Source organism: Echinops telfairi, unplaced genomic scaffold, assembly GCF_000313985.2.
Source record: "Echinops telfairi isolate 266 unplaced genomic scaffold, ASM31398v2 ScPeMD7_6;HRSCAF=24_1, whole genome shotgun sequence".
NCBI classification, from domain to species: domain Eukaryota; kingdom Metazoa; phylum Chordata; class Mammalia; order Afrosoricida; family Tenrecidae; genus Echinops; species Echinops telfairi.
This window is the reverse complement of record NW_022103903.1, coordinates 3,929,971-3,951,551: the sequence shown is the minus strand read 5'-3', so window position 1 is coordinate 3,951,551 and position 21,581 is coordinate 3,929,971. Positions and strand designations below refer to the sequence as shown.

Here is a 21,581-nt window from a genome sequence, read left to right as displayed (position 1 = left end):
TATTCTCAATATGAATTTTATGATGATTTTATTTTTGACCTTTTTATCACTCCTCTCTATAGCAATGGAACCCTTTTCCATAGTGGGTTACATCTTGGGCTGCTAACCACAAGGTCAGCAGTTTGAACCCACTAGCCTTTCTGAAGGAAAAAGTTAATGCTTTCTGTCCCTGTAAAGATTTACAGTCCGGGAAACCCAGTGAGGCAGTTCCACTCTGTTCTGTCAGATCACTGTAAGTCAGAATGAATTGACTCAGCGAGCTTGGTTTGATTTTGAGTTTTATCTACAGCATAAGATTTTCTGTTCTTCAGAACTGTACCTAGTTAAAAAGTATTTAATTGTTGAAGGATCACAAAGTAGCATATACTTTTTTTAGTAAAAAATTTAAGACATTTTGAAAACTGTGAAATGCAAAACTTATCCATAGCAGTGTGCATACAGGTTAAAGGCCAGAACTCTGAATGCAGACTTGGATTTACTTTTTAGCTTGCATTATTTAAAGGAGCCCTGATATCATAATGCTTAGATGTTCAACTTTTGATAGGCTGGAGATTCAAACTACTATGTGGTAAAAAGATGTGGCAGATGATTATGGTAAAGATTTATAACCTTGGAAAATAGAAGTCAGCTCTACTATTTCCTGTTGGGTTGCTATGAGTTGAAATCGACTTGTCATGGTTCCAACTGACAAGGTTTGCTTGGTGATAGAAATAAAACTGAAGATCGGATGATAGAGATTTGAAAGACCAATGACCTCTTCATTGCAAATACTTTTTCTTTGCTGTTGTTGTTTTTAACAACATAAACAGTGACTATGTACATGGACCTTGCCACACAGAATACTCAGAAATCAAATTGCCCACATGAAGAGATGGTGGTGAATCTCAATACTAGCAGCTCAAATAGAGACACGTGTCTACTGTGGACATATCACCAACTGCTCATGTGTACATTCAGGTTGAAGGTAGAGAATATTATAAATAGTCCATTAGAGCCAAAATATGATCGGGAGTCTATCCCACCTGAATTTTGAGAACATCTAAGAGCAGGTTTGCCACATTGATTACTACTGACAGAATACTGAGGACCTGTAGGCCGACATCAAGAATGTCACATCCACAGAAAGCAAAAGGTCATTTAAAATGTCAAGAGAGAAATGAAAGAAGGTGGTGGATGCCAGAAAATACTCTGGAACTTGCTCTTGAGTATATAATATCTAATACAAGTGAAAGAAATGATAAAATAAAAGAGTTTAGAACATTTCAAAGAAAAATATTCCATTCTCAAATTGAAATATGTAAGGATCCTATAGGAAATATATTGAATGATGCAGGAGATATCAAAAGTTGATGGAAGTAATACACAGTCATTGTACCAAAACAACTGGTCAACATTCAACTATTTCAAGCGCTAGCACATGATCCCGAGCCAATGATACTGAATGAAGAAGTCCCGCCTTCACTGTAGGCATTAGTGTGAAACAAGAGTACAGGATATGACCGAATAGCTTTCGAAATGTTTCAACAAGCTGATAAAGCCCTGGAACCACAGCTACATGGAAGAGATCTATATGTTTGCAGATTCCAAAGAAAGGTGATTCGATTTTATACCAAAATTATCTAAGAATATAATATCACATTAGAATCACTGAAGATAATTCAGTATAGCAGCATATTGACTAAGAGTTGCTAGAAATTAAAAAATGACTCAAGAGGACCTGGAAAATGGGATATTATTGCTGATATCAATGGATATTGATTGAAAGCAGAGAATACCAGAAAAATGTTTCTTTGGGATTTATTGACTATGCAAATGCATTTGACTGTGTGGACAATAAAATGCTATGGATAACTTTGAGAATTATGGAAACCTAGAACACTTTATTGTACTTAGTAGGAATCTGTATGGACCAGGAGACAGTAGTTTGAACAGAATAAGGGAATACTATATGATTTGGAAATAGGAAAGTTACGCTGCAAAGATATATTCTCTCATTACATTTGTTCCATCTGTATGATGAGCAAATAATTCAAGAAGTGGGGCTACATGCACAAGAATGCAGCATCCAGATGGGCAGAAGGCTTATTACCAACCTCTCATGTGCAGATGACACAACTTACTGAAACCAAGAGGACTTGAAAAATGTGATGATTGTTTTCCCAGACAACAGCCTTCAGTATAGATTACAACTCAATGTAAGGAAAATACAATCCTCACAAATGGACCAGTGGACAACATGATAATAAACGGAGACACGATTGGAATTGCCAAGGATTTCATCGTCAATGCTCATGGAAGCCGTCAAGAAATCAAAGGGCACATTGCATTGGCAATCTGCTGCACAAACTCTCAATTCACTGCCATCGAGTCAATTCCAACTCGTGATGAGCCGAAAGGACAGGGTAGAACTGCCTTTGTGCGTTTCCAAGACTAGCTGGTGGTTTGAAACTGCTGGCCTTACAGTTAGTAGCCCAATGCATAGTCACTGTGCTGCCAGAGCACCTTATCTTCTGCATTAGATCTTAAATGTTGAAGACCAAGACTGTCATTTTGACGACTAAGGTTGCTTTACCCATGCCATCTTCTTTTCAGTTGCATCACAGCATGTGAAAGTTGGAGAATAAATAGAGTGCATAAAAATGGATGCATTTGGATTAAAGTTGTTGGTGAAGACTATTGGACTGCCAAAAGAACAGACCACTTGTCATGGAAGAAGTTAGCCAGTACGCTCATTAGAGAGAGGATGGAAAAACTTGTCTCATATACTTTGGACATGTTCTCAAGAGAGTCCAGTCCCTGGGAAAATATATCATGTTTGATAAAATAGAGTATCAGGACAAAAGAGGAAATTGTCAAGGAGCTGCACTGACACTGTGGCTGCAGCAGTACAAACTCATTGTGAGGATGGCGCAGGACCAGGCATTGTTTCGCTCTGTTCTGCACGGGGTTGCTATGACTCAGAACCAGCTGGTCATCACCTGGCAACAACAGCACTACTGGTGTGACCTTGGGCTAATTCATGTTTTCAGTTTCCTTGTCTGCGTGCTGGGGATAAGAATAGTATCACTAAGTGCCCCCTCCCCACCACCGGCCAAGCACATCTATGAAATTCTTGCAAGGGCACCATTAAGTTAGTACTTGCTAGCTCCTCAGAACAGTGCCTGATAGTAAGTTCCCAAAGTCTTAGTCTAATTAATGATTTTTTTGATATTTCTAAATTATCATTTTACGCTTGATAGATTTTTTCCCCACTCATTTTACTTGCTATGCATTTATAATTTCAGGGATAGCTTACATATTGTATTTTGTTTTAAGAAAAAAGATATTTAAGGTCATTTTACCTGTGTATGACAAAATAGATACTTTTTGCTGTATGCAGGCAATATCCAAAATAACTTTTGTATTGGGGCAATTTCCCCCCACCCCCATTTATTAGGACTCCTATGACACACAAAAAAGAATGGAAATATTTTAGACTGTAGATCATAGCCTCTTAGGCCAAAATAGGACCTTTCAATTCAACTTGGAACTTAAAGCTTTGTGTGGGACCTTTATTTTCCTCAAGGTTTCACGGATAGTACATGACAAATATAACATTTTGGCAGTCTTTGGGTGACTGCGATATTCATACTACAAAACAAAAGACATACGCATCATCTCTTTTTGCACTCATTGATACAATGAAAGTACGTGAGGAATATGATTCCTAGTGGTGCTGTGAAAGATTAGGATTGGATCCCTGTAAGTGAGTGGGTCTACATTCCCGAGAGTGCAGCTGTTGTCAGAGTGTGGTCAACCTGATGGACGATGCAAAGCCTTTCGCTCTGCTGCCCGAACTCTGATCGTTGCCCTGGAATTTTTCCAAAGAGAAACATCTGACCACAGAAAAGCAGACCGTTGTTTGAGCCAAGAGCTGTTGAAACATTAAGTCAGATTTCTTCATAGAAATCAGTAGACTACGACTGGGTTAGCTCATATTTCATATTACACAAGAGAAAATAAACTGAAAGGTCAGTTGAACAGTTACAGCACTGCCCTTTTCCAAGGTAATCAGCAGAGCGTGTAGCAAAGACGTGAACAGGAGCGTGACTGGAAAGAGAGTGACTGATAAAGAGGCAGGCTGCTGAAAGTGCTTGCGACAATGTGTGACACTGCCAGGCTCGAGCAGATGGGCCATCTCACAGGACTTACCTTCAGTAATTCTGATTTATTATGTTCCAATGATTTTTTCCCCCGCCTAGGGAGAAAGCCGGGTTATCGCGTTGTCTGAAGACCCCAGACATTTTAATATTGACCATTAATCATACCTTGGTGAACTGCAAGGGCATATATCATTAATTTACTTGCAACGTAGAGACAAGACATGGTGATTAAAATTAATTTCCTGTTCCATTTTGTTAATTTATTCTAATTAATTAATCTGTTAAGTAGTCACAATATGTTTACATTAATGGCTATATAGTAGATTCTGTAAGTTGTGTCATTAAGCATAATTATATTTCCATGTCATAAAGATAGAACTCTATAAATAAGAACTTTATTATTCACTTTATTATTAAGAGAAATAGGGAGTTGCATCAGACTTTTTAAGTTATATTGCTAAGTGGATATGTCTAGTTTTTTGCTAATTGAATAATAATATTATCATTTTACTTGAAGGATTTGAATCTGGAAGGATTTCAGAAATAATTTACCCTATCTCCCTCAGATTACATGGTATCTATGACCTATTAACAGAAAAACATTTTACAAATTACTATTTACTGTTAGGGAACTATTTTAAATAATGGCACTTTCAACCTTCAGGACATCAGCTTAAAGTAGACTTTATCGCTTACTCATCCTACTCACTGCAATGTTTTATTTAATATTTTTCTGTATTCATAATTTCCACATGTGTATTAATTTGATATCTGGAGTAGAAATTTTCTATTTTATTAAGTTTTACTTTTAGGACAAGAAACAATAAGGGTATTGATGAAATCCCTTTCATTCTTTAAAAGTAGAAAATATGAGACAGTTCTTAAAATAAGTTGGAAAATACATTCATCAGATTCTTTACAATTACCAATGTATTATTAGCTTCTAATTGTATTAATGTTTAGATCATAGTATGTAATATAAACAGCACAGTATGATGGTCCAAAAATTTCCCAAGCATATTGTTTATTTATTTTAAACTTTTTATTGTGAAGTGGGTGTAGGTTCTCAGAACAGATAAATATTCCATTCAGTAATTTATACATATTTTATTTCACATCATTGATGGCAATATCTACAAAGCTGACACTCATCTGACTTCTCCCCTTTGTTTCCCATTTCGATTTTCCCTTCTTTTCTAACCCGCTTATACCTTTTGAACTTTGTTTTTGGATAGAAGCTGTCCATTCTTTTTTAATCTGAAATGGTTGATTTTCTAAGTAGTATTTTACCTCCCTATTGCTATTGTTCACCTTACTGACCTGTCTAGTGTACGGCTGAAGCTTGAGCCTCAGGATGAGATCATTTCTTGGCATGAAGGGAGATTAAGCGTCATATTCTGAGTACGGCTGGTGCTTTTTCTGATTTTGATGTTCTACATTTTTCTCCTACTATAACGAGGACCTTCGAATGTGATCCCTTTTGGAATGGTTGGTAACAGTAGCTGAACACCCCTCTAGTTCTTCTGGTTTCACGGTCACGGAGGCTGATGAGCACATGGTTCATTCGTCCTTGGAAGTAATTATTTCAATGCACCTTTGATTGTGTTTCACTCCTTCCCCCTCAGGATAGGGGAAGATCGTCTTAGGTGGCTGCTCACACGCCTTGCAGACCCTGGTTCCTACTCCTTGGGGTAGGATTTAGGACATTTTCTCTGTGGATTTCGTGTGCCAGTTGACCTTGCTATACTCTGGGCCTATGATAAGACTAGGAACAAGGGGCTGCTGATCTACTTTCAAATATTAAGCGGTGAAAACCCTATACGACAGAACATGATCTCATATGGTGTTATGAAGAGGTACACCCTACGTTGAACTATAACTCAATACCCAGTACCATCAGGATAATTCTAACTCATAGCAACCCTGTAAAATAGAGTGTAACTGGCCCTTTAGGGTTTCCAAGACCATCAGTCTTTACAGAAGTAGACTGCTGCATTTTTCTCCAAAGGAATGGTTGGAGGGTTTGAACTGCAGACCTTTTGCTTAGTATATACGGGCTTTTCCATATATGCTAGTGTATAAGTTGGGTTTTCAGCATATTTTTAATGCAGTTAGGTGCCTTGGCTGATATTCGGGTTGGCTTATACTCGAGTATATATGGTATTTAAGCACTGGTGCTCCTTATCGGTTGGCAGGCACTAGAAATACACAGTGAGACTGCACCAGGGATAGCGAGCATAGGGATGATCATGAAGATGGGCAACATTTCATTCTCTTGTACATGGCATCATCATGAGTTGCTGTCAACTTGACAATTAATAGGGGAATTAGTACTATTAAAATGAGTTACAGTTTTCTTAGGTTACATTTTCTGATCTTGAATCTAGATATTTCTTCAATGTATTTATTATTCTACTATTATAGGTAGTCTAACTTCATCAGATTGTAGAATCTTTACTCTCCTAAGTGTTTTAGGTATACAATCTCATTTGATTCTCACATAAATTCTTTGAAGTATGTTCCATTGTTATTTCCATTTCAGATTAAGTTTAATGACAGTTGGAGAAAGGTCAACTGGTAATCAAATTAAGGCACGATAAGCATGATATTAATTCTAACAACAACCATTGTATCACCATTACCTAACTACTGCCTGGCAAATATGTGCAAACTAAATATTTGTTAAATGACACTAAAAAATAACAAAGTAACCAATATTTGTTCATTTAGTACCTCTATGTGACGTTGTTTTAGGTACTTAGGATACATCTCTTGGCATAATAGATGTTTCCCTCTGCTGATCTAAGGGTAGCTCTTCATTCCTAGTTGCACATTTTTATCAGTGTCTCATGTGGTGCTTTCCAGTATTGTTTCCTTTGTGTGTGATTTTACTTCACATAAACCAGAGAATGTCTTCAAGGTATGGTCTCTGCAATATCTTTTATTTACATGTTTTTAGTATCTGGCATGGTGCTGAAAACAGAGCAATCAGTAATGTTCTGGAATAAATGGATGATTTTTCTAAAATGCTTTCATTTTCACCATTCTTTCAAAAGTGAAGTCAAGAGTGTATGCCACGTTGCATTGGAAATGACCCTGATATTTTAGATGTAATTTTGAACATTAATCGAATTATCTGGATATTATTGACATTTAAGGAATAACATTTAAAAATAAGGACTGTGTGTACTATGGTGTCAGTGCCTTTATGACATCAGTGCTTTGTACTCTTTTCCTTGATCAATCCTGTGTTCAAACAAATAGAAAAGATAGATAAATAAACCCTTTACATTAGAGGGATATTTTGAGTTCAAGCGACCCTTTAAGGAAAGTCACATTGCTCCCAAGGGTTTCTAAGACTTTCCATTCTTTTCAGTCTTTATAGGAACTGACAGCCTCCTCTTTCTCCTATAGAACAGCTTCTGTTTGAACCACTGACCTTCAGCTTACCAGCCAAGCACTTACCCACGGCACCACCAAGCTTCTTTGTATAAAACGTTAGAATCCATACACCCCCGTGTTTTTAGCAGTCTACTTAACAATGACTTGTTTTTTCTATTAAAATTTATCCTTTAAACTAGTACCTTTGAAAACATGTCTCTGTTTTCTCTTATGTAAAGGATTTTAGTTTTTTATTTATTTTCTTATTGAAAACTATCTTTTATAAAATGATTAAATGCTATATTTCTCTGATCTTTTTCAACACTGACTATGCAAAGGTAGCCATCATATTAACAGGAACCACCCAATTTTTACACATGTAATGCCCTCTTCTATCTTTTCTTTGGTTGACAAAATTCCTCTGATTCTTCAGGGTACTGCTCAAACACTCACTACTTCCTAAAGCTTCTAATCTCTTTTTCTAGTAAAAACCATACCTGCTGCCCAGCTTATTCTTGCATTAACACTTATTTCAAGTCTATTCTGTCAGTAGCTGAACATTCAGTCTTTTCCATTGGTCGGATGAGCTCTTTAAAGGAAAATGTTTATTTTGTTAGTACATAATAAATATTTTTGCCCTGAAGTAAGTTAGTTCCATATTTTGTTGAATTTTCTTGTCTTTTATTGTGAAACATAAAACATTCATTTTGTAAAGTTCAAATACTTAAGTTACATTTTATCACCATATGATATGTGCTAATTTTATTTATTTTGGTTATTTTCCCTTAAAAAAGAAGGGAACTGACATCTCTTTTGAGGGTGCTTTAAAAACATTTCTTTTCCTTAAAAAGCATATTATGGCTCCATTCTTTTAGTTTAATTTACCCCATTTATAGCTATCAAAAGTTCTTCTTGAACTTTTACTTCTCTCTGTGTGTGTTTGCCTTTAACTTAAGTCTTCTCGGAAGAATTTTATAAAATAAAATTTTGAAAATTTAGGTAACCAGGAAATAATTTTGACCCCGGATTCTTTGGTTTTCAGTCCTGCTCAGAAGTACTTGAGTGTGGGATTCAGGGGTTGGTGATAGGGAGTAAAGGGAATTTCAAGAATAAAAAATGAAGGCCAGGGAGGGGAGGGCATACTGGAACTGACTGTGATTGCACAACTCATTTTAAAGGCAATTTAATGGGGGTGGGGGGGCAGTATGTTCTAATTTGATATGGAAATGATTGCACAATTCTCCTTGATATGATTAAACGGTTGAATGATTGAATTTTATGATATGTAAATTATGTGCCAATAAAACTGTTCTAAGAAAAAAGAAACACAAGAATAGATTCTAAATCCTAGACAATTCCAGGTACAGCAAGAGCCATCTCCCCTAATATCTCCTTTGTTCACATTGCTCTCTGGAATTACAACTATGTTATTGAGGTTCAGGCTGGATTCAGAACAGGATGTGGGGTAAGGGATATCTGACATTGCTAATGTCAAATAGATCTCAGCTCAAAGCAGAAAATACTAGAAAGATGATTTTTTATGTTTGGTAGCCTATGCCAAGGCTTTTAACTATGTGAGCCATAATAAACTATGGATAACTTTGAGCAGAATGGGAATTCCAGAACACTTGATTATGCTCATGCTGAACTTGTACATGGATCAAGAGGCAGTTTGTGCAAACAGAACAAGGGAATACTGCATGATTTCAAATCAGGAAAGATGTGTGATCAGGTTGCATCCTTTCACTACCCCTGTTCAATCTGTATGCTGAACAAATCATTAGAGAAACTGGATTATATGAAAAAGAATCCATATCAGGATTGGAAGAAGGCTAATTAAATATGAAGGTGACACAACTTTGCTTGCTGAAAGTGATGAGGACCTGAGGGACTTGCCGGTGAAGATCAAGGATTGCAGCCTTCAGTATGGTTATGACTCTGTACAAAAGACCCCGAGTTATTACAACTGGACCAGTAGTTAACATCAGGATAAATGGAAAAGAGATGAAGTTGTTAAGGTTTTTGCCTTGCTTGGATCTACAACCAATGCTCATGGAATAGCAGTCAGATCAAAAGACATTTTGCATTAGATAAATCTGTGGTGTCGCATTAGGTAAATCTTTATAGTATTAAAAAGCAAAGATGTTACTTTGAGGACTAACACGTACCTGACCCAAGCCATGGTACTTTCAGTTGCTTCATATGCATGTGAAAGTTGGACTTAGATAAGGACGATGGAAGAAGAATCCATGCATTTGGATTGTGGTGCTGGGGAAGGATCTTGAAAATACCATGGACTGCTAGGACAAACCGGGCTGCTGTGGAAGAAGTGCAGCCAGAGTGCTCTTTCGGGCAGGGATGACAAGACCTAGTCTTACCTACTTTGAACATGTCAAGAGAGGTCATTCCTTGGAGAAGGACATCAGGCTTGGTAAAGCAGAGGGGCGGCAAAAAGAAAAAGGCCCTCAATGAGATGGATTGACACAGTAGCTGCAACACAGGCTCAGGCAAAAGAACAGTTGTGTTTTGTTCTGTTCTGTTGTGCACAGGTTCACTATGGGTCAGAACCGACTGGATGGCACCTAACAACAACAACAACAACAACAACAACAACAGTAATACACTCTCTTCAGGAGAGAAACTCCTGCTTGTTTCATATGATTTCTCTATCTGCCTCCTATTACATCTATGTATGCATAGATACATATTTCTGATCAATCTAATCTTAATTTTCTTACTTTTTAAAGAACTTTTCATAATCTATAAATATGTGGCTATGGAATACTTTGTATTATGTGTTAGTATGCCAATAGTCATGATATTTTATAGCATGATAAAAGTGGCAATCAACTTTTAGGAAAATTATTTTAATATTTGTAATGGTTAACATATATATATATATATTCAGATCTAAACACTGACACAAGAAAAAAGTGATTAATTGAAAAATTAAACCATTGTGTTGTCCCTCACGGAGGTGAAGAGAAAAAGTGATAGTGTACCTTGATTGAGTCCTTGTTGGCTATTATGAGGAATGGCTCCCACTGTGATTTCATTAATTCCTTATAATTATTGCGTTTCCCCTCATGTGCTAGGGGCTGCTAAGGAAAGTTGAAGTTCAATAACTTATTCAAGGTCATTGACAATATGTAACAGAGTTAGGATTTGACTATAGACAGTTGTTTTGTAGTTGTATTCTATAGAATACATCTGAGTTAGTATGTATTTACTTGAGTCTATTTTCTTTGTGAAAAAAAGGGAGGGGGATTAAAAACATGGGTGTAGAGATCAAATCAGTTAATATGTATAAGAGGTGTTTTTTTAAATACCTGTAACAAAGTGCTAGTTACCAAAAATGTGACCCAGTTTTCAGATGTCCTGCAAATTCATTGCCATGGATTCTGAGAGATGACTATAGCAGGAGAGGGCAGAAGCAGGATGAGTTTGTTGTAGCCTCAGGCAATTTCCTTTTCGAGCCACAGTGATTTCCAAGTGGAACGTGCATTTCTGTACCACAAGCTCTGTAGGGCTGACCTTGAGGGAAGTCGGATACTTAAAGTAATGCTGTGCTATAATCCTGTTTCCATTGAAATTTTAATAAATGGAATTTGAACATTTTTGAGGAAACTTATTAAGAACCGTTTCTTTTTTAAAACTTAAAACTTCAGATCTGAAAATGTGTTTTTAAGGTATTTTACCTACATTAACCATAAAATTATTACCACATTAAGCTCCCTAGGGTCACTATGAGTTGGAATCTACTCAATGGTTAGTTTTTTAGGGTTATAGCTGAAGAAGTCCTACTAACACAGTAATTGAGCCCTCAGCTGCTAAAAGAAAATTTGGCAGTTGGTATCCAGCAACACTCTGGGTAAAAGAAAACCAAAAACATCTTGCAATCTGCTTCTGTAAAGATTTACAGCCTTGGAAAACCTTTGGGACAGCTCAATTTAAGTAGTACACCAGTGTTTTTAAACCCCTTTGGGTAAATATTGCACTGCCAACCCTAAGGTTGCTGGTTCAAGCCCATTAGCTTCTCTGCAGGAGAAAGATTCAGGTATCTGCTCCTATAAAGATTTACAAAGCCTTAGAAATGAAGGGAGTAGGTGTGTTTGTTTGTTTGTTTGTTTGTTTTTTTACAAAGAACAAATAAAGCCTACTCCTAGTAGTTTGGTCTCTAGCATCCACTGTCTAGGTTCAAATCCTAATTCAACAATAAATCCAGTCAGGTCCTGGGCCAGGGATCTTTTATTTAGGGTTATAGGATGGCAACAAGCACGTGATTGGTATTTTTTCCAGGGCGACACCTGTCGTTGGGATGGAGACCTTCCCACAGATGGCATCTAACTCAGGTCCACGCTTTAATGAAGTGTAGATATTGCCTTCTGATATCAAAAGTGTGCACTGAGGAGGTGCTGTTAACTTCTACATGTTTGGTAGTCACACCTGGTTCTTTGACCGCTGCCTCTCGCTTTTCTTAACTGAGGAGGAAGCTGGCAGTTTACCTGGGAAGGGAAAAGCTAGAAGTTAGTTTTCTGTACCCATAAAGGCCACCATGGGACAGTTATCCTCTCCAGGGTAAGTAAAAGATGACTACTACTAGGGTTCTAGGGTTCATATATCTGTGAGTATATTCCAAATAAAACATGTTTAAACATTCAGTGAATGATGACAGACAAGATCTCTCAGTCATACATTTGTTTTAGTATCCTTTAAAAATAGTCCAAACAAAGCAGGGGCTTGCAAGGGCTCTCCTGGGCCAGTTAAATTCCAGGCAGAAGTCAGCTCAGAGGGTGATGGCAATGGCTTGTTTGTTTGTGTTTTAATTTCAAAAGGGTAATCTTGATGGAGTTTTCACAAAGGACACAGGAAGGTCACGGGGACTTATTATGAGGCAATTTTAAGAAAACTGAAAACTGTGTTGGGGAGAAAAAGTCTAATAATCCTCTACCAGGGAATATTTCCTATAACTGCAATGCACTTGCTCATTCTGTGAGAGTAGCAAGGTGACCCTAAGAGAATGTCATTGGTAAGCTTTATCCCTTCCACCCTACAGCCCTGAGTTTATCGCTTCAGACTTCTTTTTGTACCTCAACTGCAGCTCCCCCAGATTTTGGAAAATTGAGCCTCTTGAGAAAGCCTGATGAGACAACCTGGAAGGCACACCTGACTTTGTCTGGCTACACAAAGAGGAAGGGGAATTAGTCTCTACATCAGCCTAAGGATACTTTCATTAAAGAAGAGGTCAGATATTATGTCCACCTCGAGCCTTTTCGACCGTATTCTGACACCAACCAGCCCTCCACAGTCTCCTCTGCTGGGTTTGATAACCTATGGCATGATCACACAAAGCTCACAGAAAATACAATTACGGAGTTTGTTAGGGAAGCTAACACATTGCAAATTGTTAAGGGTGCAGTTCAGTTCTTTTATCTGCAGTACCTGTTCTCAGCCACTCCAGCGGGCCTTGCCTCATGCATGCAGGTTCATGGCCTCTGCCTTCCTTCCCTGGGCACGGGTTACAAAATGTTTTTAGCACAATCAGTTCCTGACATCATTCAACTTGCCTCATTCTCTGAGCAGGAAGCCTGCTGGTGCTGCATCTGCTGCTGCAGCCACTTCTCCCAGCTCAGTTCTTAGACACGCTCAGCTCCTGTTTCTTCCTTCCTGATGGTCATAGGATTGTCCCTTCCTGTTTATGACTTTGCTCTCTTTATACCCAACAGAATGTCAAACCCACCAATCCCCTAACATTAGAGTACTCTTCACTTTATTCGATGCTACACTCCCTCATTTGGTGGGAGAAATTTCACTGTACTGTAATGCCAAAATTACCATTTTGAGGTGGTACAAATAAGATTAAGAATTTTTTTTTTTTCGGTAGGAAAGGTTTAGAGAGAGAAACATTGCCTTCAGACGTGCATAAAGCTTGTTGGAGGATGTATCAAAAACCAGTAGATCAGATTCTGTGGCAAATTTCTCTAAGTCATCAAAGCAAGTGGGGGCATGATGAAGCTTGGTGAGTGTGATCCCGTATACAGGACCTGGACCTCAAGACAGAACCAAAAGCAAACTCATTGCCCTCAAGTTGGTGCTGACTCATTGTGGGCCCTGTGAAAATGAACACACCTGCCACCTGTAGCTGTACTGATACATAAATATTTCACAAATGTAATACAGGATGAAACTGCTCTTCAATGCATCCTTTTCCTAAGCACTCTATCATGCATACTTTCCCTCTGACCGCATTTCACCTTAGCTCATTCTTCCTAATTGTTCTTACGAAATCTTTTGTTTTATCCAATCAGTGTTCCATTGGTGGGCAGGTAGGTTATTTCCTACTGTTTGTTATTACAAATGATACCACAATGGATATCATTGTGCATAGAGATGTCTTTACTTTCTTCCGTGAAATATCCATATTTTAGAATATTGCATTATTTAGTTAAGAGCATGCGGTTTTAAAATGTGTTATTGATAACAAATTGTTGTCTAATTTATATTCCCTTATAGAATGCTTAAGAAAGCATCCTCTCTGCTCTTATCTCCAAATCACCTTTAGCTACTCTGTCATACCTTTAGATGGTTACTGGTCTTTTAGGTGGAAAGGGAATTTTATATTTATATCTCTTATGGATTTGAGTCTCTTTTCAATATGTTTATTAGTCATTTTATTTCTTATCTGTGAACTTTTGGTTCCATTTAAAACTTTTAAGTGTCTATAACTTTGTTCTTTCTGATGTTTGCTTAGTTTTAGAGATCTGATTTTTATGACTAACTTTTAGATCCCAAAACTTGATTATATCACATAAGCATATTTAAGTTTCACTTGTATTCAAGACTATTTCAGGACACTGTTTCACTGAATAGATCTATAATAAATGTTTTTAACTTCCCAAATTTTATAAACACAGTCTTTCATACTCAGTGAAATTTCTATGATCATTTTATAAGTTTTCTCAGCTGTTTTAATCATCTAAAACTTTGTTTTAGATTGTTTTCTTAACATGTTACCTATTTGTTAGAATTAGGAAAAGTCTAGAATATTATTTAAAAGTTAAAAAAATACTGATATTTGGGGGAGATAATTCTTGATATTTTTTGTGGCTAGTTAGTTAGATGTACATATAGGTTGGTAGATAGAGGACATAATCAAAATAAGGTTGCGTTCAATTTTACTTTGCCCACTGCCGTCAACTTGCTTCTGACTCCCAACCATCCTATGGGACAGAACAGAACTCCTCCCTAGTAGATATTTATGGGAGCCTCATCTTCTCTCTTAGAGTGACTACGAGTTTGAATATTCATACTTTCTAAGAGTAATTCAGAATTTAAGTAATGAGCTATAGCTGCTTTACATTTTAGTCAATGTTGAGTGACCCCATGCTATAAAATAAAGCAGCCTGAATATTCTTGTACATTATTCTCTCTCTCTTGTTTTTAATTCTTTTTCTGTCTTGAGAACTTCTTTTTTTAAATAATATTTTTTCTTTGTATTAGTCTGGGTTTTTTAGAGAAATAAAACCAGGACACTAAGATATGTACAAGAAGAATATTATGTCAAGAAAGGAATTTATAATAAAGTGGCTCATAAAATCATAGAGCAGGCAAGCTTGGAACAATTCTCATTCATAGATTTGGTGAAGACCCTTCCTTACTCACATTGCTGCCTACTGTTGAGCCAGGGAAATGACGCTGGAAGTAGTAAGACTGTAGGCGGGTGGAACAGAGTTAAGCTGACCTAAGGCAGTGAACCTAGAAGGTTGCCAACAGCTCTGAAGGGTCAACAGGCTACGTTGTGGCTGCAGGCCTAAGTCCCAGGGAGCCCGATGACAGGAATCAGGCCCGCAGGAAGAAGACTAAGGAAAAGACTATTTGTCCATGAAATCTCTTATAACTGGGCCACAGCTCCAGGGGGCTTTTCCAGGTGGTCATCTGATTGAGTTTGGATTCCACTCATCTCTTCATGCAGGTGCTGCAAACTTGACGCAAGTCCTAAGCATTACACTGTCCATTAACATTTTTAAAAAGTTGCATTTGTACAATTCCTCTATTGGCAAAAATAGATCTTTATATTTAAAAAAGAAAGTGCTTAGTCTGTCATTGGGCTGTGATCTGCAGTTTGAAACCAGCAGTGGTTCCACTGGAGAAACAAGGGCTTTCTATTTGTGTGAACAGGTAATATCTCGGAAACCCACAGGGTTGGTATGAGTCAGCATTGACTCAATGGTGGTGGGTAGAGAGGGTTGTTTTTTTTAAACCTTTAATTAACTATTTTGTTTTTTATGGAAAATAGATTTCTTTTCTTTAGGAATGGTTCATTAGTAGCAATTTCATATTATTTAAAAATAAAATTATATTTTTGAAATTGCATTGAGTGGGACTTACCTTGTATAAAATTCCTAGCTTACCACTTTTTCTCGTAAAAATTATGCTGATTTGGCTTTTTTTTCTGTTGGCCTGCAAGAAATAATATCCTTTTAGAAAAAATACCTGTACCCTAGAGGTATTTGTACCTAGATGATTATAGATTTATTTCTTTATCACGTGTATTTCAACAACTTAACAGGGAATATGGTGAATGTTTGTGTCCCAATATTTTCATGAAATATTATCCTTTAATTTAAGAACATTTTTGAATTTTATACCTTTTATATCCATGTTTTCTCTGTTAGCTCTTCAGCAACATTGGTTATCTTTATTGAGAGCAGCTTAGGGTATTTTTCAAATCTCTTAATGCCCAATCATTTGTCTTATTTCCTTCTTAATGATGTCAGTTTCTGATTATTCCACTACTTTTACTCTGTAATTTTATTCTTTTAGATTTTAATTCATTATTTTCTAAAAATTATGTTTACTCTCTCCATTTTCCCTTAATCTAAAGTCACATGTTACTTTATCGTTTGATAGGTGATTTCTCAGCTCTCATTTCCTAAAGTAATATGTTATTGTGCTTTTGTTAGAAGTTTGCAAACAGTTTATATTCCTATTCTGCAACTTATGAACACATTTTTCAGTGTCATTTGCTTCATTTTTCAGTGTGTAAACATTCTCAGTATTTCTATTACATTTTTATAATATTTCTATTTTGATTATTTAATTAATTTCTATTAATATAGTTTCACTCCCATCGTATTTCATATTTGCTTTAAAGTTGACCATTGAAATTATCTTTAGTTAAGTAGCTATATAGTATAAAACATTCTGGCAAGTTTATGTTTCTGCTCAGATAGGATGATTTTCATTAGTTACACTATCAAATGTTTATATTTCTTCTATATCCCTTATCAGGATTCATGCTGCCCTTTTTTGAGAATTATATTGCTTTTCCTACAAGGTATGGGGAATGTAGGGCTGCTTATTGCCAGTGCTCAATTCACTGTGCAGTTCTAGAACGTTCACTTCTGACAGAGCACCCTGGCAATATGGTTTACTTCTCTAGTTTTCTCAGTTTCTCCCTAGTTTTTGCACGACATGGCGATGCTCATAAAAATAGACAGAATTGTGTTGCTATATTATTGTGGACTCTGGGAGGACCTGTCAGGGAATTAGGAGAAGTTCTATTTTCAGTACTGCTTAGGAATTTTGTTTTTTCTCATGGCCATGAGTAGTTTGACCTTATGTCCTTTCCATTTTGCTACCAAAGAGCAGAGTTGGGCAACTACAGGCCACAGACTGTTTTTGAGAGTAAACTGTTGTTGGAACATAGCCATACCCACACAAATTATATTTGGTCTCTGGTCACTTTCTTGCTGTAGCAGTTGTACAGTAAGAAAGACTATATGACCCGAAAGCCTAAAATATTTATTATCTGCCCCTTACTGGGAACATTTGCTAATTCTGGCTATAGGGAAATTGTATTGATCTTGCTAGTTATTGACTATTTATTTTTTAGGAGTTGGAGGGGACAAAACTTCTGGGCTTCTGCTTCATTATATTGCCTTGGCATAGGACTTACTAACTGGCTTTTTTTCCTCTCCCAGTGATGGCATAATATAAACATCATAATTATTATATTTTTCCAAAATTGTTGAAATTACTAAACAAAAAAGTTAGTTGACTTAGTGTACCTTAAAATAGAATGTCTTATTCTACGAGATGGGGACCTACAACTTAACCTCTAAAGTAAATGAAATGATTGACATGATTCTTCTTTACTGATGTCTTAGTTTTCCCTTCTTCTGGGTAATAATGCAGTTGCTTCATTACGAGAAGACGATTCCTCTCCTAACTCATTTTCTTTCTCATTTTTCCAAAGGTATAAGCAATTTACTGGGACTTTGGACAACATTAGAGAAAATGAAGGTGGTATTGATAAATTCTCCAAAGGCTATGAGTCATTTGGCATCCACAGATGTGCTGATGGTAGCGTATACTGCAAAGAATGGGCCCCTGGAGCAGAAGGAGTTTTTCTTACTGGAGACTTCAGTAAGTATTTTTAAAGTATTGACATTCATTGTAATATGTTATTTATCTATTAAATACACCTATTATAGTCCTTATTCTTTTTTAAATTCAACTATCGTATATACTTGTGGATAAGCCAAGTTTTTCAGCATATTTTTAATGCAGTTTTTGTGGTAAAATTAGGTTCCTTGGCTGATATTTGGGTCGGCCTATGCTCTAGTATATATGGTATATGGAGATTAATACTTAAAAATAAAAAAGCACTCTAACAGGGCCAGATATAATCTTACATACACATAATGCGGATGTTTCTGCTATAATGCGATATGTATGTTCCTGAAAAACTTTGTTCTGAAACATTATGTATAAAAATTTTATTTGTTTAAAATATTATGAGGGTAGCCTACTCCAAATTTACCCAGTATATTTTATTTATCAAGCTGTGACAAAAACAAGGCAAGAATAGCAAAAATACTGGCATATTTAAATATATGCTAGCATTTGTATTGTCTGACTGAAGTAATATTTTCTGAATTCTCTGTAGCTATAAACTGTTTTTTTTAAATATGTAAATCATTTTATTGGGAGTCCTTACAGCTCTTAGAACAATCCATACATCAATTGTATCAAGCACATTTGCACATATGTTGCCATCTTCATTTTCAAATCATTTTCTTTCTCCTTGAGCCCTTGGTATCAGCTTCTATTTTTTTAAATTGTTTTATTATGGACTCATACAACTCTTATCACAAGCCATACATACATCAATTGTTTTTAACATACCCAATAACATTAGACATCCAATCTAGAAGATAATCTTGTTCATAATTCATTATTTTTTCTTTCTAAAATAACTATGGGAAGTAATCTCAGCTTTTTTCATATGCATTCCCAGATTCACTAGACAGTTAATGCTGTGGAAAGTAGTATGGGTCTAGAACTTATGACTCCTCATTTACAATGTATATACTTTTTTTGAATGCTGTAGTATTTAAAATTTGACTTTACCATACTCAAAAGCCTACATGCTGGTTAATGCCATTTATATGACATTGAGCAAAAGCCAAAACTGTATAGTTCAGAAACAGATCAGGGATTGTCCATAGAAATTATGATTGATAACAAAGCATTTGGGAGGATATAAATGTTTTATATCCTCACTATAGTTGTGCTTGTCTGATTGTATGCATTTGTGGGACTGTATGTATAAAGAGTGTCTATTACTGTATATATATTTGATCTCATGACACCTGACTTTACAACATTTTGAATATGAGGGAACGTCAAAAACAATGCAAAAATTCCATTCAGTTACAAAAAATGCAATTCGATTTTTCATTTTATTAGTAAAAAGAAAACAAGGGAATTGATTTTAATAATATGTTTGCTTTTACTTGATATATCAATACATTCTCATTTTTAACATGTATTCAGTATAAAAATTCATTAAGAATATAGTTTCCATATCATTTTGACACTGAATCTTTGAAATCTGGTATTTTATACTTATTGTACATCTTAAAATTTAGGAGCTGAATATGCACTGGAAATCTTCACCTGAAACTTTAGATTTAATAAATTTTAGGTTAAAAAAGTAGATTCAGATACCTAAGTTTTTATGAAAATATCTAAAAGTTTTTCAGTCACTAGCAATTATAAAATGGTATTTAAAATATTAAAGATAATTAAATAGAATTAAAAATGTTCCTCAGTTGTTCCTCAGTTAATAGCAGCCCCATGTTCGACAGAATGAAATATTGTTCAGACATGTGCCATCATCACAGTCATTGCTGTGCCTGGGCCTATTCTTGCAGCCATGGTGTCAATCCATCTCATTGAGAGTCTCCTTTCATTGTGCTATCTACATGTCTCAGGATGGTGGACTTTTCCAGGGAGTAGTTTCTGCTCATGCCCAAAGTACACCACTTGAATTTCTTGCCTTTCTTATTTTGATTATGGATCCAAATACAATGAAATAATCGACAGGTTTGTTATTATTGCCTTTATTCATGTTGTTGCTCACTGGTCTACTTGTGAGGACTCTTTTCCCTCCCCCAATTTTAAGGTGGAATCCATACTTAGGTTGTCATCATTGCTTTACGCTCTTTGAGGAGCCCCGGTGGCGTCGTGGTTAGTGCCATTGCAGACCACAGGCTGTTGAGTCGTCATTCTGCAGCCATGATGCCACGTCCTTCTTCAAGTCATGCGTTTTCTTAGATAACTTACTAAGCCTTCAAATTCGATAAATATATTCAAACGATAAAATCTTGACATACTAATTCTCTGATTTTAAACCATGGAATACTTCTTTGTTCTGTTCAAATGCTTCTTCATCTGTGTAAAGCTTCTGATGAGCATTACGACGTGTCCTGGAATTCCTATTTTCACAATATTATAGATATTGATCCACACTGTCAGATGTCTGTGCAAAGCCTTTTCTGCTTTCAACTAAGGTCCATTTAACACAACGTGACAGTTTCATAATCTCTAGTCAACTTGCGAAGGGGTGGAGTCTTGCCTGTCAATCAGGTCACAGCTTGATGGCCTCATTTGGAGGCACCGAGGAAATGAATAGTTCACTGGAGGCCAGCTACACACTGACTCTGCTTGTCTTCCTGCTGACAAGACACATGGAGCTGTGCTAGAGCCCTGAACCTGGAGGAGCCACATGGAGACCCCTGCCAGCATTGAGATGCTTCTACTTCCATTGGATCCACAAGACTTTCCACCCACTGGCCTAAGATCTTCCTGCATTAGGTGTCATTCCATGTGTTGCATAAGTCTGAAAAGGAATTTATAGATTGGTATCAGACATATAGGCTAATGTCAGACTTATGGACTTGATCTGGATGGGGCTGGTATGTTTTCTCAAAAAGAGCAATTGCTCTTTTATATAAAACTCTTTCTTATACATGTGTCTATGCATTTGTTTCTGTAGTCGCCCTGGACTAACACGTACAACAGTGATATTCCTATGTATGTCTTCTTCTGAATCTGATTTCAAGGCAGTTCCTTATTAATGTAACACCACAACCATTTTTTAAAGTATCTGCATGTGATGTTAAAAAAATTCTGCACTTGTTTGGTTCATTTTTCTTTGCAATAGGAACAAATATTGATCTCTTCTAGTCTTCCAATTTTATTTTGAATCCATTAATGAATACTTCCATCATTGCATCTGTTAGTTGAAACACATCAATTAATTTTAGAAAATTAATTAATTTGTTTTTATTAAAAGATCATTTTATTGGGGATTCTTAACAACTCTTGCCACAATCCATACATCGCTTGCATAAGGCGAATTTGTATATATGTTGCCTTCATTCTTTTCTAGATATTTGCTTTCTATTGAACTCTTGGTAACAGCTCCTGCTTTTCCCTCCTCCCCCCAACCCTCATAACCCCCTGATAGATTGTACATTGTTTTTCTTTTCTTTTAAAAAAAAATCATTTTATAAGGGGCTCATACAACTCTTATCACAATCCATACATACATCAATTGTGTAAAGCGCATTTGTACATTCACTGCCCTCATCATTCTCAAAACATTTCCTCTCCACTTAAGCCCCCGGCATTAGGTCCTCATTTTTTCCCTCCCTCTCTGCTCCCCCCTCCCTCAGGAGCCCTTGATAATTTATAAATTATTATTTT

The 21,581-nt window shown here is 36.4% G+C and overlaps 1 protein-coding gene across 2 annotated transcripts in view; it reads left to right on the top strand.

Annotated features, from left to right (window-relative positions):
- GBE1 (1,4-alpha-glucan branching enzyme 1) overlaps positions 1-21,581 on the top strand; it is a 383,033-nt gene that overhangs the window by 52,091 nt on the left and 309,361 nt on the right. For both annotated transcript variants that reach the window (XM_004706425.2, XM_045286245.1), the window contains exon 2: positions 17,782-17,951. In XM_004706425.2, the coding sequence (XP_004706482.1) occupies positions 17,782-17,951 (170 nt within the window). The remainder of the gene's footprint in view (positions 1-17,781; positions 17,952-21,581) is intronic.